Below are 15,937 nucleotides of genomic sequence, written 5' to 3' on the forward strand. Positions count from 1 at the left end.
TTTGACTGGCTGACTCACAGTGGTGCCGTGCTGCTGCTCAGCATTTGATCACTGACATTATTGTCGTTTCACTTATGGTAATGGGATTTTTTTCCTGGGTGGACTCTGTGAATCTAACATGCATGTGTGGGGTAGCGAGTTCTCCATGAAAAGGCATCGAGAACTTCACACAGAGATACCCCAGCTGGCCTGCGGGTTCTTGGTTGCACGCTAACCACTGCACAGCTGTTTATCATATTGACGTAAATGCAATGTCGCCCCTATGCCACTAGAGGGAGCGCTACACTCTTGCAGTCCACTTGCAACATCATTCAGGGAAATGTGTGATGTGTTTGTGTTACAGAAACAGGTGGGGCATACGTTGAAAAAAAAGTAAGAGTCTGTGCAACCTTTCTGCTGATGAAAGTCAGTCCTCTGTTTGTGCTTTATTTTCCGGACCCACTAAGTGAAAGGTATGAAAATAGGTTTTAAAGTTTGGTTTAAAGCACACGAACTTCATTTCATACTGTTTCATAAACTCATGGATGAACTTTGAGTGTCACCAAAATACCACAGTCTTTTATCTCAGAAGCTAAAGATGTAGACTATTATATTAGAGTTGTTCTGTTTGATTGTGTTTTGTGAACTTTTAATAGAACATCAAATAACAATGACAATGCGCTCCAAGATGTTCTCGGTCTATATTTTAAAATACTGAATGTTTCATGGAGTACATAGAGTATCATTAATGACTCAGAGGCAAATGCAAATTTCATTAGGGTGATCATTCTGCAGAAGACCATGGCAGGTTTTAGATGTGTCAGCGAGCATCACATGAAACCTGTGTCATTTTCTAGAGAAAGTGAATCATAAACTTAATAATAAACCACACAGTTTCTCTGGAAGTTTGAAGTGACATCACTCGAATGCTTGGCTAGTGAATACTTGAAAAGTTGGAGGGTGTGTCTCCTGCTGGTATGAAGTCTGAAATGTTTTTTTGTGTTAAGGTTGTTGACTTTTCTGTAGGTTTTGCACTTTGAGTTAAGAATAAGGACACTGACACAATTTCCTGCTGTGCTTTTGCAATTTGTGATTTGTGTGCAATTTGTTTGTAATGTATGACGTACACTTTGTCAGACACCTGCATAATTAAAATCAGATAAGAAGAAAAAAAAATGAATGGTGATTGGTTAATCACTGGAGAGGTGTGAGATGTTTAGCTTTGCGAAGGGCTACTTAAAGCATGCTTGTCATTCTTCCAAACACTTGCAATTCTAGCTGTCACACCATGAACAACATGCAGCAGACAATATACAGCATCAATGGTAAGTGCACTCTGCCACTCAGATGTAACTTTAATCTTTTTCTTGTCCATAGGAAGGCGCATGTGTGCGTTTGAGCTGCTTTGAGTTTTGCTTAAATGGATTGATCAAATTTCATATGATTTTGCATAAACAGTTTATTTTCCAGCTGAAAGTAATCCAATTAAGTTTTATTCCAGCAGACATTAAGTGCAAAGAGTAAAGAAAATAACACTAATATTCTACCAAGTAATCTGATACATGGACTTTATGTAATAAATATAAATATTACAGTTGTGAAGCGGAATAGGATAGTTTTTAACATGAATGAGAGAGGCAGCATCATTTGTTAAGTGATTTCGTTTGTTAGGTAGAAAGAAACAATTTTAAATCATTCATTGCAATATTTTTTCTTGTCCTGTTGTTTATTTTTTGCGTTTTCTAAAGTTCATTTTACCCAGCGATAATCCAGAAAACCTGTAATTCCTTTAACACTGATTTGTAAATTAAAATTGATGGCTTTGCTGAAATTCATCTCCAAAGCTCCCGTCTTACCTTCTTATCCCCGTCTGTTCTCTAGTTCCTGACAGATCTTTGTCATGTGTACTGTCTTCAGATCAGTATGGGTTCTGCCATCTGTTTTACAGGTACCACTAATGGCCACTGCCGACTAAAGTCCATGAACTTTGAGATTCCCGAAAACAGCATTTCCCATGAAACTCAGGGGCTTAGTAGGAACCGACTTGTGGTTCGACGAGGGAAACCCTTCAAAGTGACGCTAAAGTCTGACAGTTGGCTGTGGAATCCCTGCGCTGAGAGCCTGGTGCTGGAGGTTTGTTTAGGTATCAAAGACTAAGACTGTTCATATTTAAAGCAATACTTCTGATTTATAAATACCACACTCATACTTTTTCAAGTGAAAAATTGCACTCAAAAGCATTCAGGAGCACCTTTGCACCAGGGCAGTGCTGATATTAGCAATTAGAAACTGTAGCAGCTGCCAGAAAGCAACAGGTCAAAAAGGGGAGAACCACACCCTTCTGAGGCATTGGGAAATGTACAGTTCCCAAAGGCAGTGGTGGTCCTAGCCTGTTTGGCGCCCCGGGCGAACACTCCCTCTGCAATTTTTAAAAAAACTAGTTTAGTTATTATATTTTTTTTATTACAAATTCAAATTATAAGGTGGAAATTATGCTGCTTTTATCTTTATTTATTTATTTACTTTACCATACAGGTGGCCTGTCAAAGAGGATCCCAGTTCTGTTCTATGAAGAACAGTCCCACCCCCAGCTCTATGACTGGAAAGCTACAATCTACCCAGGGAACATGCATCCCCAGTCAGTCATTATCCACATTTGCGCTCCTGTTCAGTCATCAGTGGCTCTGTATGAACTCCTGGCCCACATAGAGACCAGACGGAGCAGAAAAACTTATGTATTGGGAACATTTGTGCTACTGTGCAACCCTTGGCTGAAAGGTGAGTCCATGTAGCTGCTGCCACTTGCTGTTCTTGTCCACAGTCTGCTGTTATCCTTTTGTAGACATAATTCCAACTATCACCGCTTTTCAGGTGATCCAGTATACATGCCACTGGATGCCCATAAAGAAGAGTACATCAAAAGTGACTATGGGCTAGTGTATATGGGGAGCAGTTTAAATGTTAGCAAGCGTCCATGGTCATTTGGTCTGGTATGTGACCCAGAATCATAGAACAAGTCTGCATAGATCATATATAGTAGCATTATTAGCAGGTAACATGCTAAATTTCCATCCACATGTATGCAGTATGAGCCTGGAGTCCTGGAAGCATGTCTGAAGCTCCTGGAGTTCAGCCCGCAACACCTCACTGACAAAAACAAAGATTATACATTACGAGCAGACCCTGTCTACCTCAGCCGAGTGGTCTGCGCTATGGTGAGAGACAATATAGTATAATGCTAAGCAATTTTGTCCACAGTAAAAGGAAAAAAGTGAAGTCATTAATGTGATTCTTCCTGCTCTAGATAAACTGTAACGATGACCTGGGTATTCTGGAGGGGAAGTGGCAGGGCAGTTACAAAAATGGTGTGAAGCCTACAGACTGGAGTGGCAGCGCTGACATCCTTCTCCGCTGGGCCTCATCCAAATGCAGACCTGTGCGTTATGGCCAATGCTGGGTCTTTGCATCCGTCCTCTGTACAGGTAGGATGTGTGTTTAGGATGAGATCATTGGTGAAATCTGTGTTTGATTGAGTTATCTCCTGTGCAGAGCTGTTGTTCTATGTCTCATGGAGTTCTAGATTTGTTGACCTAAATCTGTCTTAATTGCTCTACAGTACAGAAGTGATACCAGTATTAGTCTCAAGAATTGTCCAAACAAGTCAGCACAGACCCAAAATCTAAATGTATACAGGCGAGTCCACACAGGATGGATTAAAGTTGCTCTTGCGATGCTTAAAATGCTGTAGATTGACAGAATTCCATCATATGCCCCTTGATTGTTAGATCAATTATTGGATCTATTTTCTTTCTTTGAAGGGACATACCATTTACACTGCATTCCCATGGTAACTTGCCATAGGCATTATGTCAGCATTGCTATGTGATTATTGAAAATATGGTTTTTAAATGATATTAAAGCCTTTTTTTTTTCTCTCTCCAGTAATGAGAGTTCTAGGGATTCCCTCCAGGGTGGTAACAGTTTTCAACGCAGCTCATGATGGAAATGGCAACATGATAATTGAAGAGTTTTACACGAGAACAGGGGAGAAGTTCGGCGTGTCAAAGGACAGCATTTGGTTGGTGTCACTTGCTCTTAACCATAAATATACAATTTCTTTTTGTAACTTCTTGCAATCTGCACTCGGTGACTTCTTTAATAGCTACAGGTGTTCACTTTCTGTTAACTCAAAGATCTAATCAGCTAGTCACATGACAGGACTTAAATGCACATAGGCATGTGTATAGACATGTTCAACAACCTGTCGAAGTTGAAACCAGGTATCACTCAAACTGTGAAGAAAGGTGATTTACTGTAAGTAGTTCTGAATGTGGTATGGTTGTTGAGGTAATAGGAGAATGCTTCAAGGTGGCAGCAAGGCAACAGTAACTCAATTAACCAAAGTTATAGAAGAACCGAAGAACCGAACAAGAAACTAAGGATACAATTCACACCGGAATAATACACATAAGAAATATTGGAAAAATGTTTTCTAGTCTCAGTTTCTTCTACAAGAGTTGGATGGTAGGGTCAGGATTTGTCATAAAACATCATGGCTGGAAGGATCCATTCTGCCTCGTATCAATGGTTCAGGTTGCTGCTGGTGGTGTAATGGTGTGGTGGATCCTTTCTTGGAAACTTTGGGCACCTTAGTACAAACTGAGCATCATTTAAACACCACAGCCTGCCTGAGTATTGTTGCTGACCAAGTCATCCACTGAGCACAGTGTCCCTATATTCTGATGGCTGTTTCCAGGAGGATAACACACCATGTCACAAAACTCAGATCATCTCAAAATGGTTTTTTGACCATGACAATGAGTTCATTGTACTCAAACGGCCTCCACTATCACCAGATCTCAATCCAACAGATCACCTTTGGGATGTAGTGTAATGACAAATTTACATTATAGATGAAGCGACAAATCTACAGCAATTGAGCGATGCTGGAGTAAAATCTGTGAGGAAGCAGCTTGTTGAATGTGTAACACAAATAAATTAAGGCAGTGCGCAAAGCAAAACAGGGCCCAGCCTGCTACTAGCACAGTGTATCTCATAAAGTGGCTTTCAAAATAATTGTGTAACTTGCTAAAAGGACTTTTTACTACTACAAATATTTTTCTGTTTTGTAAAATTAACCTGACTGTTCTGTATATTAATTGCATAATGCACATCATCTGTAGTTATCTCTACACTGTTAAAAAAACATCTTAAAAAAAACGGTAATATTCTGGCACCTGGGGCGCCAAAATACTACCGTAACATAACAGAAAATAACTTCCTCATAAAAATACGGTTATTTCCAGTGATGACAATACAGTTTGTTGCGCTAATTTCACATGGGATTCTGCCTTTACCAAGTGATTTTAGACATTAAATTAGGAACATTTTAACGTGATCAAACAAAGAAATTACCTATAAACAAGGTCAATGAATGTGGCAATATGAATCATAATACGTAAATGTACAGAAATATACAGTTAACAGTTGGTTTAAATAATAATGGATTGCATGCCCTGGGACAGACTGACAGAGGGGAGGCTGCCATATCGCACCATCGGCTCCTCTGGCCATCACCAGTAGGCGAAAAGTCTTGACCACAGACACAATACCGAGAGTGTCCGAGCCGGGGCTCGAACCGGCAACTTTCTGATCATAAGGCGAACTGCTAACTCTTGAGCCATGATCACCCTAAATAGCAATGATAATAATACTTATGTGATGTAACACAAACTTATAGGAATCATGTTATATACTTTTCCATAGCATTACATTTGAATTCAACAGTTCAATCTTTCAAATAACGGACAGATATTTGTGAGATCATGATACATTTGTGAATGTATTTTAACAATCTAAATATGCATATGTACAGACAGATACATTTAATAATCATGAAAATTATGTTTTATTACATTACAGTGATTTAACGTTAATTTACGTCTGTGAAGGTTCTCAGTCATCCAGGTCATCGTAGTCAAAGGAGCTTGCAAAGAAAAGCGTCTGGACTTCTTTAAGTTGTTTGAAGACGTTTCACCTCTCATCCGAGAAGCTTCTTCAGTTCTAAGGTCAAATGGTGGAGAGTCCCAGATATAAACCTAGTGGGAGTAACCCCCCACAGAGGGACAAAAGGACCCCCTGATGATCCTCTAATCGCCTGAGCCAAGGTGTGAAACTGGGCGTGGGTCCCAATCAGCCAGAGTTTCGGGTGCCAATGTCCAAAATGTGAACATTGGCATCCTCGAAAGAGTGTCCTTTATCCTTAAGATGCAGATGGACTGCTGAGTCTTGTCCTGTGGAGATGGCTCTTCTGTGTTGTGCCATGCGCTTGTGAAGTGGCTGTTTGGTCTCTCCAATGTAGAGGTCTGAGCATTCCTCGCTGCACTGTACAGCATACACCACATTGTTAAGTTTGTGTTTTGGCGTTTTGTCTTTCGGGTGAACCAGTTTCTGTCTGAGCGTGTTGCTGGGTCTGAAATGCACCGGGATGTCATGCTTGGAGAAAACTCTCCTGAGTTTCTCTGATACACCGGCTACATAGGGGATGACAATGTTGTTGCGTCTGTCCTTCTTATCCTCCCTCGCTGGTGTCTGGTCTTCTTTTCTGTGCCTCTTTGCTGACTTTAAGAACGCCCATTTAGGATAGCCGCACGTTATGAGTGCTTCCTTTACATGTGTGTGTTCCTTCTTTTTTCCTTCAGGCTTAGAGGGAACATGTTCTGCCCGATGGTGTAGGGTCCTAATTACTCCAAGTTTGTGTTCCAAAGGGTGATGGGAGTCAAAGAGGAGGTACTGGTCTGTGTGTGTGGGCTTCCGGTAAACTTCGATGTTGAGTTTGCCGTTCTCTTCAATGTGCACGGCGCAGTCCAGGAAAGGCAAACAGTCGTCCTTTGTGTCTTCCCTGGTGAACTTGATGTTTTTATCCACAGCGTTAATGTGCGCAGTGAAGGATTCCACTTCTTGTGTCTTGATTTTGACCCAGGTGTCGTCCACATATCTGTACCAGTGGCTGGGTACTCTTCCTTTGAAAGAGCCAAGAGCCTTCCTTTCCACTTCCTCCATGTAAAGGTTGGCTACAATAGGTGACACGGGGGAGCCCATGGCACAGCCATGTTTTTGTCTGTAAAAGCCTTCGTTGTACTTGAAATATGTAGTGGTGAGGCAGAGGTCTAACAGTGTGCAAATCTGATCGGGTGTGAAGTTGGTCCTGTCCTCCAAGGAGCTGTCTTCTTGTAGTCGTTTTCTGACAGTCTCCACGGCCTCCGTGGTGGGTATGCAAGTGAAAAGAGAGACTACATCAAAGGACACCATGGTTTCATCTGGATCCAGGGTAAGTTTCTGGACCTTGTCGGTGAAGTCGGTGGAGTTCTCGATGTGGTGTGGGGTGTTCCCCACGAGAGGCGCAAGGATGGTGGCAAGGTGTTTAGCAATGTTGTAAGTGGCTGAGTTTATGCTACTGACTATGGGTCTGAGTGGGACAGCTTCCTTGTGGATCTTAGGAAGTCCATAGATGCAGGGTATGGCATCCCCTGGGTAAAGGCGGTGATATGTAAGGCGGTCAATGATTTTGTCCTTTTCAAAGTCTTGAAGGCAAGCTATAACTTTCTTTTTGTAGCTGCTTGTGGGGTCTCGCTTTAGGGCTTCGTAGGTATTGTTGTCACTGAGGAGAGTAGTGATCTTTGTATGGTAATCTGTAGTGTTTAGGACCACGGTGCATCTTCCCTTATCAGCTGGTAAAACAGTGATGTTGTGGTCTTTGCTCAGGGAAGCGACGGCTTTCTTTTCCTGCATTGTGAGGTTGGATGGAGGGACTTTGGCACTGGAGAGCGTGGCTGAGACTTTCATCCTGATGTATGCTGTACAGTGCAGCGAGGAATGCTCAGACCTCTACATTGGAGAGACCAAACAGCCACTTCACAAGCGCATGGCACAACACAGAAGAGCCACCTCCACAGGACAAGACTCAGCAGTCCATCTGCATCTTAAGGATAAAGGACACTCTTTCGAGGATGCCAATGTTCACATTTTGGACAGAGAGGACAGATGGTTTGAAAGAGGAGTGAAAGAAGCCATCTATGCCCACTGTGAGCGACCATCTTTGAACAGAGGCGGGGGTTTACGACACCAACTCTCTGCCATCTATAATCCAGTTTTGAGATCCCTTCCCAGACGCCTTAATGCCCACTCACATCCTGGGCCAACTGACCTCAGGAATTCGCATGATAAGGTGGGGCCAGGTTTCACAATGAACACACCCGAAACTCTGGCTGATTGGGACCCACACCCAGTTTCACACCTTGGCTCAGGCGATTAGAGGATCATCAGGGGGTCCTTTTGTCCCTCTGTGGGGGGAAACTCCCACTAGGTTTTATATCTGGGACTCTCCACTATTTGACCTTAGAACTGAAGAAGCTTCTCGGATGAGAGGTGAAACGTCTTCAAGCAACTTAAAGAAGTCCAGACGCTTTTCTTTGCAAGCTCCTTTGACAACGTTAATTTACATTTGAAATGTGAAATCACAGTCTATTTACTTAACTTTAATGATATTCTAGAAGAACAGAAAAGAACTGTAAAATGCACAGTAAAATACTTTTATATTAGGATTTTCCTACAGTGCAGCCATACCCGCGACCTTGTGGTTGTTAGTTCACATTCATTGGCCGATGCTTAGTGTCATGTTATTATGTGTCCCATGGCATGTCACATTGTTTTCATGGCCACACCCTCACCACAGGTGCAGAGGCCTATTTCTGTTCAGGAATGTTGTGAAAACTTTGAGATTTATATTAATTGCAATTCCTACCTCTACATTTATTTTTTAAAATATCTAATTAGCACAGCGTGGCTGTGCAATGTTTTAGATGTTTTTTTTAGTTTTTATTCCTATTAATTATATTTTCACTTGTTACCTCTGAATTATTGAATCAGGCCTAGATGACATGAAATTTTCAGCAAAATTATAATTCAAATACTCCTTTAATTATTGATTATTCTCATTAATTTTCGATCATTTTATATATTTTTCCATAGTATTACATTTGAATTTAACAGATCATTCTCTCACATAACAGACAAATATTTGTGAAATGATGATGCATTTCTGAATGTATTTTTACAATCTAAATATGCATATGTACAAAAAAAATCTATTTAAAAACAAGTAAATTGTGTTTTACTATATTTACAGTGATGTTATGTTATTTTACCTTTGACATGTAAAATCACAGTCTACTTATGTAAACTTAAGGATATTCTAGAAAGACAGTACAAAACTGTAAAATATGCAGTAAGATACTTTGACATTACTATTTTTTGGAACAGTGTACTTGACCTCTTGCAGGAACTTCCATGTGTGGGTGGAGTGCTGGATGAGGAGACCAGATCTTGGTGCAGGGTGTGACGGTTGGCAGGTAGTGGACCCAACACCGCAGGAAAAGAGTGAAGGTACATGTAGGCCCCTGCTCCAAATAGCTGTCAAAATTATGCTCTTTATAGATTGCATTGATTTGCAATGAAAGATACTGACTGATATTTCTCTGTAAACACATTGATCCTCAGGGATATTTTGCTGTGGACCTTGTCCAGTTGCTGCCATCCAGCACCACTGGTTGGACGCCCGATACGACATCCCATTCGTCTGTGCCTCTGTTGATGCGGATGTCGTAAGGTTAATTGTGCACAATGGACTGGTGGTGGGAAAGACGGTGGACACTGAGTGTGTGGGAAAGCTCATCTACACCAAAAGCATCGGATCAGATAAACCAGAGAATCTGAAGCTGACATATAAACCTGACAAAAGTAAGAGAATGTGCTCAATCTATCTCTGAGGCTTGTCATAGCAAAATGTTTCTCTTATAACTTTTAAAAAGCTAAAGATCTTCAGCAATTGTTCCTTGAAAAACAGACACTTTCTGTGTGAGAAAAGAAGTTCAAGTAGTTTTATTTCTGCTTTTTCTTTCAGGAGGAAACACCTCAGTCTGTGGAAGAACACTGCAACACCAAGGTCAGTGTCTGTACCCCAGAGCATCCCCAACAACCTTTAAGACTCCCCTTATTGCTATCGGGGGCTAAGCTAAATTGTTAACACATTCATGTGTTAACTCTGTCACCGGGCGCTTTGCTAGGTTTTAAAGGCTAGATGTTACAGTGCCTAACCTGGTGCATTCAGTCCTCAGTGCAGGTTCTTCCCAGGTGGGTGCTCCTTCCATGTGGAGCTATTGGGGACAGCTGTCTTCTTAACATACATGTCTGGCAATCTGGGAGTCAGTATTTTCCCATAGTGAGATTTGAAACGAATACTATGAAGGAGAACCTATAATATAAAACCTATAATATATATATATGCGCGCGCGCGCGCGTGTGTGTGTGTGTGTGTGTGTGTGTGTGTATGTATAATTTCTACACACCTTTAATCATTTAGGGTTTAATCTAGATCAAACCAGCTCTAGTCGCATATCTTTAACCTGAAACAATGTACATGTTATTACCAGGTACAATGTCACCCAATTTGAACGTGACCCTAAAAATAGTTGGGGTGCCAAAACTGGGTGAGCCCATCCACATATGTGTGACCATCACAAACCAGTGCAAGAACCCCAGGGTTCTGGTGGGACACATCAACGCTCAGGTGAAAGAGTACGACAGCAGCCCGTGTGAGGCCTTCTGGGACGCACAAACAGAGGTGCAGATACAGCCATTTTCAGGTGACTGAATACATTCATGATTCCAGTACATTTACTATTGTACTCCTTATATATAGATTAGTGTTTGATAAACAAAGTAACTAACCTTCCCTTTGATTTGCTTCGTTTCTTTCCTTTCCCATGACGTTTTCCTCATCCCCAGTGACAACACTCAATCACACCATCTCTCATTTTAAATATCAGTCATTCCTGGCTGGTGATGATATTGTGAACTTGGCAGTGGTGCTAAAGGACATGAGGACCAAAGAAACATTTCTGGCTGCTGAAGAGTTCAGCATAAGCCCTCCACAAATAACCATACAGGTACAACAACATCCCCCCTCCTGTCTCTGCAACTCACAAAGTATTATATATGAATTACATAGCACTGTCTTCCTTTCTCTTCCTTCCTCATCTTCCTCACTTTTATCTTTTTCATGGCTGTCAGCTGAATATGACAGGATCAGGTTATTATTGTAATGAAGAACAAAGTCAAAATCACATCAAAAGAGCATGCACAACAACAGTCTCTCTAACATAGTTTGGTGACCTAAATCAAATTACCTTTCACATTATGATGTCAGTCAACTGATAATATGTCGGCCTTGCAGGAAAAGATTCAGCAAAGAAATACATTTCTTTTGCTGTTCCCTGACCAACTATATTCATTCACTTTACACCATATATTAAATTCCAAAGCCTATTTAGTGTAATTAATGAGCTTTATTAGGCTCACCAAAACTGGAAAATAAAGACTCACTTTTGTGTGAGCACAGTCTACACCGTGTCACAAAGCTCAAACAATGTCAAACTGGTTTCTTGAACATAATGATGAGTTCACTGTACTCAAACAGCCTCCACGGTCACCAGATCTCAATCCAACAGATCAAGTTTAGGGTGTGTTGATATAAAAAAAAAATCACATTATGGATGTGTAGCCGACAAATCTACTGCAGCTGTGTGATGCTATCATGTCAACATGGACCAAAACGTCTGAGGAATGTTTCCAGTACCTTGGAAACTAACTAATGAAGTAGTTGACGACTGTCAAGATGACATGCTTTCAGTATTCAGTAGACTTTAGATGTTTCTCAATAATCTTTTTCTTTCATTTTCCTATTTGCACATTATTTTCATTTTTATCAGCATGTTACGGTATTCAAATTTGGAGTGATACAAGTGTTAGAGTAAAGGTCATGAAGCGTTACGATCACAGGCTCACTAAAAACCATATTCTTTACTCTCAGTCAGTAAGCTCTCACAGTCTTATCACCGGTCCTCCTGGGCTTAACAAAAAACAACAGCAATAAAAACTAAAATTTACAAGAAGAAGACGGGCATTGTGCAATGTACATATGAATATATAGAATTATACACTGCTTAAAAAATTAAAGGAACACTTTGAAAACACATCAGATCTCAGTGCTGGATATCTATTGTGACACGGACTGGCCGTGTGTTTGGAAAAGGTGCCACATCATTTCATGGAAAGTGAAAAAAAATGATACGGTAGGGTAGTCATTTTGATGAAATTTCATAGCATGGCAGATGGTGTCCTGGGGGGGATCTCCTCCCACATATGGACATGGGCTTTACTGAGCTCCTGGACACTCTGAGGTGCAACTTGTTACACCCTTTTATGTCTGTCACATGTGCTCAGGGTGAACTTGCTCCTATGTGTATTCTATGGCAAATGCCAATCAGGCTCCATGATGCCAGGCAATGAACACAGGGCCCTTTAGAGGTAGAGGATGTCGGGCCCTCAGGCCACTCTCATCAAGTTTGTTTCTGATTATTTGGTCAGACATTCACAGCAGTGTCCTGCTAGAGGTCATTTTTACAGTCTTGGCAGTGCTCATCCTGTGCCACCTTCCATAAAGGAGCAGACACCGGTCTGGCTGATGGGTTAAGGGCGTTGTACGGCTCTGTCCAGCTCTCCTAGAGTACCTGTCTGTCTCCTGGAATCTCCACCATGATATTGAGCTGGTAGACAAAGCAAGCCGTGTGGCAATGGCATGTATTGATGTGCCATCCTGGAGAAGTTGCACCAGCTGTGCAACCTCTGTGAGTTCCAGGTAGCACCTCATGCTACCATTAGTAACGGCGACTCTGGCCAAATGCAAAACTAGTAAAAAAACCCAAACAAAACAGAATCAGTGAGGATGGAAAGAATGTCAGTGGCCTCCACTTGTAAAACAGTTCCTGATTGTCTCACTGTTGTCCCTATTTTACAGCTTTTGTTCATTTCATTAGGACCAAAGCAGCTGAAACGGATTAACCACCCTCTCTGCTACTTAACTGACCAAAAAAATATTGGAGACTTGATGTTTTACTCTGAACAAAAAGTATTAATTCCTTGATTTTTTTTCACACAGAGTATAAGTCACTTTGCTAAAGAGCAGATTAGAGCCCAAAATGCTAATGCTATTAGCATTTTTAGCAGTGTCTAGTGAATCATTTACAGAAGCCAAAAGAAAGGTGGATCCATGTAACTCACTTATAAAACACTGCAAGATAATGTTTGGTGCCAGAGAAAATATTGGTGAAAAATGCTGTGTGAAGAAGAACACCACTAGCATTCAAAACTTTATAAAACACAAGCTTCCACCTCGAACTCATATGAAAACTTCCCATGCTTCTTTAAAAATATCCATATTTATTTTCCTTTTTTTATTGGGTTAAAAAAACAGTATCTGCCACAATCAGTTTTACAGATAATTTTTTTCCCCTGTGTGCTCTTGTAATTGTGGCTGCTCTGTAGATTGAAGGAGGCAACTCTATCCAGCTGAAGAAGCAGCGCACAGTCCTTGTGTCCTTCACCAACTGCCTCAGCACAGCTCTGTATGAAGCTGTGTTGACTGTGCAGGGAGCCGGCTTGCTGGAGGGCAAACAAGTGGCCAAGTAAGTGTGTCAAAAAACACAAAACTATCTTCCCTTCAAATCTGAACTGGGCAGATGTCTGAGGAATGTGGCCTGAGAATGCGGTCAGGTATGTTACTGCAACAGTAAAAACAAGTTGCTGTCATATCTGTCATATGTTAGAGCACCATTGCCCACAGGCAATTAATTTACTGTTCCATTTATTTGATGATGACCTGTTTACATTATCTCACTTTTATAAACGCAAGATTTCTTCATCGAGAAATTAGGTTGCTGAAGGTTCATGGTTGTTGTTTAAGATTACAAGTACTGTAAATCTGTGGCTGATGGTAAGGTGGAATGTCTTGAGGAATGTCGAGAGGTCGTAAAGTCTTGAAAAGTCTACAGTTGTGCCACACCTCCTTTAAAAATAGTGTTGTTTCAGTCATCCCAACTAAACACCTAGCCGTCTAATGACTAGTCTGTATTTTCAGGTTTGGCAGTGAGTGTATTTAGCTTCAGCTAGCTTTTTTTTACAGTGCCAAATGTAGTTTTTAAAAAACCTAAAAACAACATCCCTCTTCATAAAACCCATTCAACCACCCTTTTCCTGCATCACACAAAATATACAGGACCCTGCTGTTGTTTTTTCTGTTTATTTTTTCCATTATTATTTTTACACACTGAATTTCACTTGGTTAATTCTTCTTCAGTTTCTTTTTTATGGGCTTCAAGGATGTGTAAGGTATTGTAAATCTGTATCCATTGGCTTTTTATTTGCACAGACACCCTTGGGAGGAATGAATTAGCTAACAAGGGAAGAGATTATGCAGAAATAATGTATCTTGTTAAGATGTTATACATCAGCATTACTGAGACTGGTTTGGCATTAGCTTTTTGGCTTGATATATAGTGGAGAAGAAGAGTAAGGTCTGTGAGCCAGAAAAAAAATCTCTACCTGGCAAAGGTTTCCTTGAGAAATTGGTAGCATTACTCAAAATTCATCATCCACAGCACATGGAGATATTGGGATCATTTTGTACTGTGGGATAGAAAATCCCTCACCAATTTCTCCTTTATTCAGTTTGTACTATTACTACCTGCTTTCGCCTGTGCAAAACATTAGATCTCCGAGCTCTGGAGCTGTACTGTCTTTGTGGGAGGTGAGATGTGAAAAGAATACATTTGTCTGCTCTGTCTCTCAGGATAATTCTCCTGCAGCCAGGCGAGAAGATAGAGAAGAAGGTGTCCATCACGGCTACTTCACCTGGCACCAAGCTGCTGATGGCCACTTTGTCACACAGCAACAACCCCAACATCATTGCCAGGTGGTACCACAAAGTGTCTGTCACAGCATAATGACCACGACTTCATCAGCGTAAAACAAATTAAAAAGTAACATTAAAGTAACACTTTAACCTTTTGTCTATTGAAGAATACAAATGATCTTACATGAAAGAAAAAGTGTGATTTATTGTTATTATTATTCCGTCATGAACACAACTTAGATGAAGATGTCAAGTTTACAGAGTGTGTTGGTTTACTTTGCAGTCACTACTTTAAATATATTCTACTTATTGTCCAAGATATTGTTTCTTTATTTCATTTATTTTTTTCCATCACACCTTCCAATGTTTATATGGCGTGCACACATATGAACACTGCAAGGTCAAAGTTCTGTTTTATGTTACATTAATACATCTTTGTTTGAGTTACCTGGGGGTTGAAGTACTGCTGACAGACTAATTGGACGAAATCACCTTCTTTATTGCCTGGGGGATGTTTCAAATTTGTTCAATTGTTTTGTATTAGTTGGTTATATAGTAGCCATTTTTGAGTTTAGTTTATTGAGTTGACCTCTTTTCTTTGTCTGCCTGTTTAGGTTTTTGGGTTGTCAATTAATTTTTATGTTTTGGGTCAATAAAACCCCTTTTTTGAATTAAACACCTTTATGCCTTACTGCTTGGTCCCTGACACAGCAGCTCATGAATGTAGCATCTTTCTTATACAACTGTATGTGGTTATTATACTGTACCTCCTTCTTCTATGACTAAATAAAGACATAGACCAGCTTTCCCCCCCAACTGCAACCTATTCTTATTGAAATACCTTCCATAAATATATATAGATTATCGGTGCATGATATCTGCTTCAGGGAGACGATGAAATTTAAGGTTAAATTCCAAAAAACTGACGCTGGCACCGACTGCTCTTTCATGAAATAAGGCAAAGCTGCTGTCAGGGGAATCAAAGCGTGTGGTCAAATTGTTATCTTAATCTTGTTTTATCTGGTTGATTGAAGCCAACGCAGCATTTTCAGCGTCCACTAAATCCACGGGTTTAGTGGGATTAATAAAATATGACACCAATTTGACCTTTTTTGAACAAGAGCGTTTGAAGCAAAGAGATGATAGCGT

General features: G+C 40.6%; 1 protein-coding gene across 1 annotated transcript; it reads left to right on the forward strand.

Annotated features, from left to right (window-relative positions):
* Positions 1–1,171: 1,171 nt before the first annotated feature.
* Positions 1,172–15,105, forward strand: LOC113013406 (protein-glutamine gamma-glutamyltransferase 2-like). Its single transcript, XM_026154281.2, has 14 exons — positions 1,172–1,304; positions 1,928–2,122; positions 2,515–2,757; positions 2,851–2,969; positions 3,066–3,194; positions 3,284–3,461; positions 3,922–4,057; positions 9,320–9,423; positions 9,538–9,777; positions 9,941–9,982; positions 10,470–10,682; positions 10,825–10,985; positions 13,423–13,562; positions 14,726–15,105. The coding sequence occupies exons 1-14, from the start codon at positions 1,223–1,225 to the stop codon at positions 14,877–14,879; spliced, it is 2,136 nt and encodes a 711-aa protein (XP_026010066.2). The 5' UTR covers positions 1,172–1,222; the 3' UTR covers positions 14,880–15,105.
* The last annotated feature ends 832 nt before the right edge of the window (positions 15,106–15,937 follow it).

Source organism: Astatotilapia calliptera, chromosome 20 (genome assembly GCF_964374335.1).
Source record: "Astatotilapia calliptera chromosome 20, fAstCal68.1, whole genome shotgun sequence".
NCBI classification, from domain to species: Eukaryota; Metazoa; Chordata; class Actinopteri; order Cichliformes; family Cichlidae; genus Astatotilapia; species Astatotilapia calliptera.

What these genes read in the sequence shown, in the direction of transcription:
- LOC113013406 (XM_026154281.2), top strand. Translation starts at nt 1,223, where the DNA reads ATGCTTGTCATTCTTCCAAACACTTGCAATTCTAGCTGTCACACCATG. An exon ending in GTGCAACCCTTGGCTGAAAG is followed by an intron (nt 2,758 to 2,850) that starts GTGAGTCCATGT and finishes ACCGCTTTTCAG; the next exon opens with GTGATCCAGTATACATGCCA. An exon ending in GAGGGCAAACAAGTGGCCAA is followed by an intron (nt 13,563 to 14,725) that starts GTAAGTGTGTCA and finishes TCTGTCTCTCAG; the next exon opens with GATAATTCTCCTGCAGCCAG.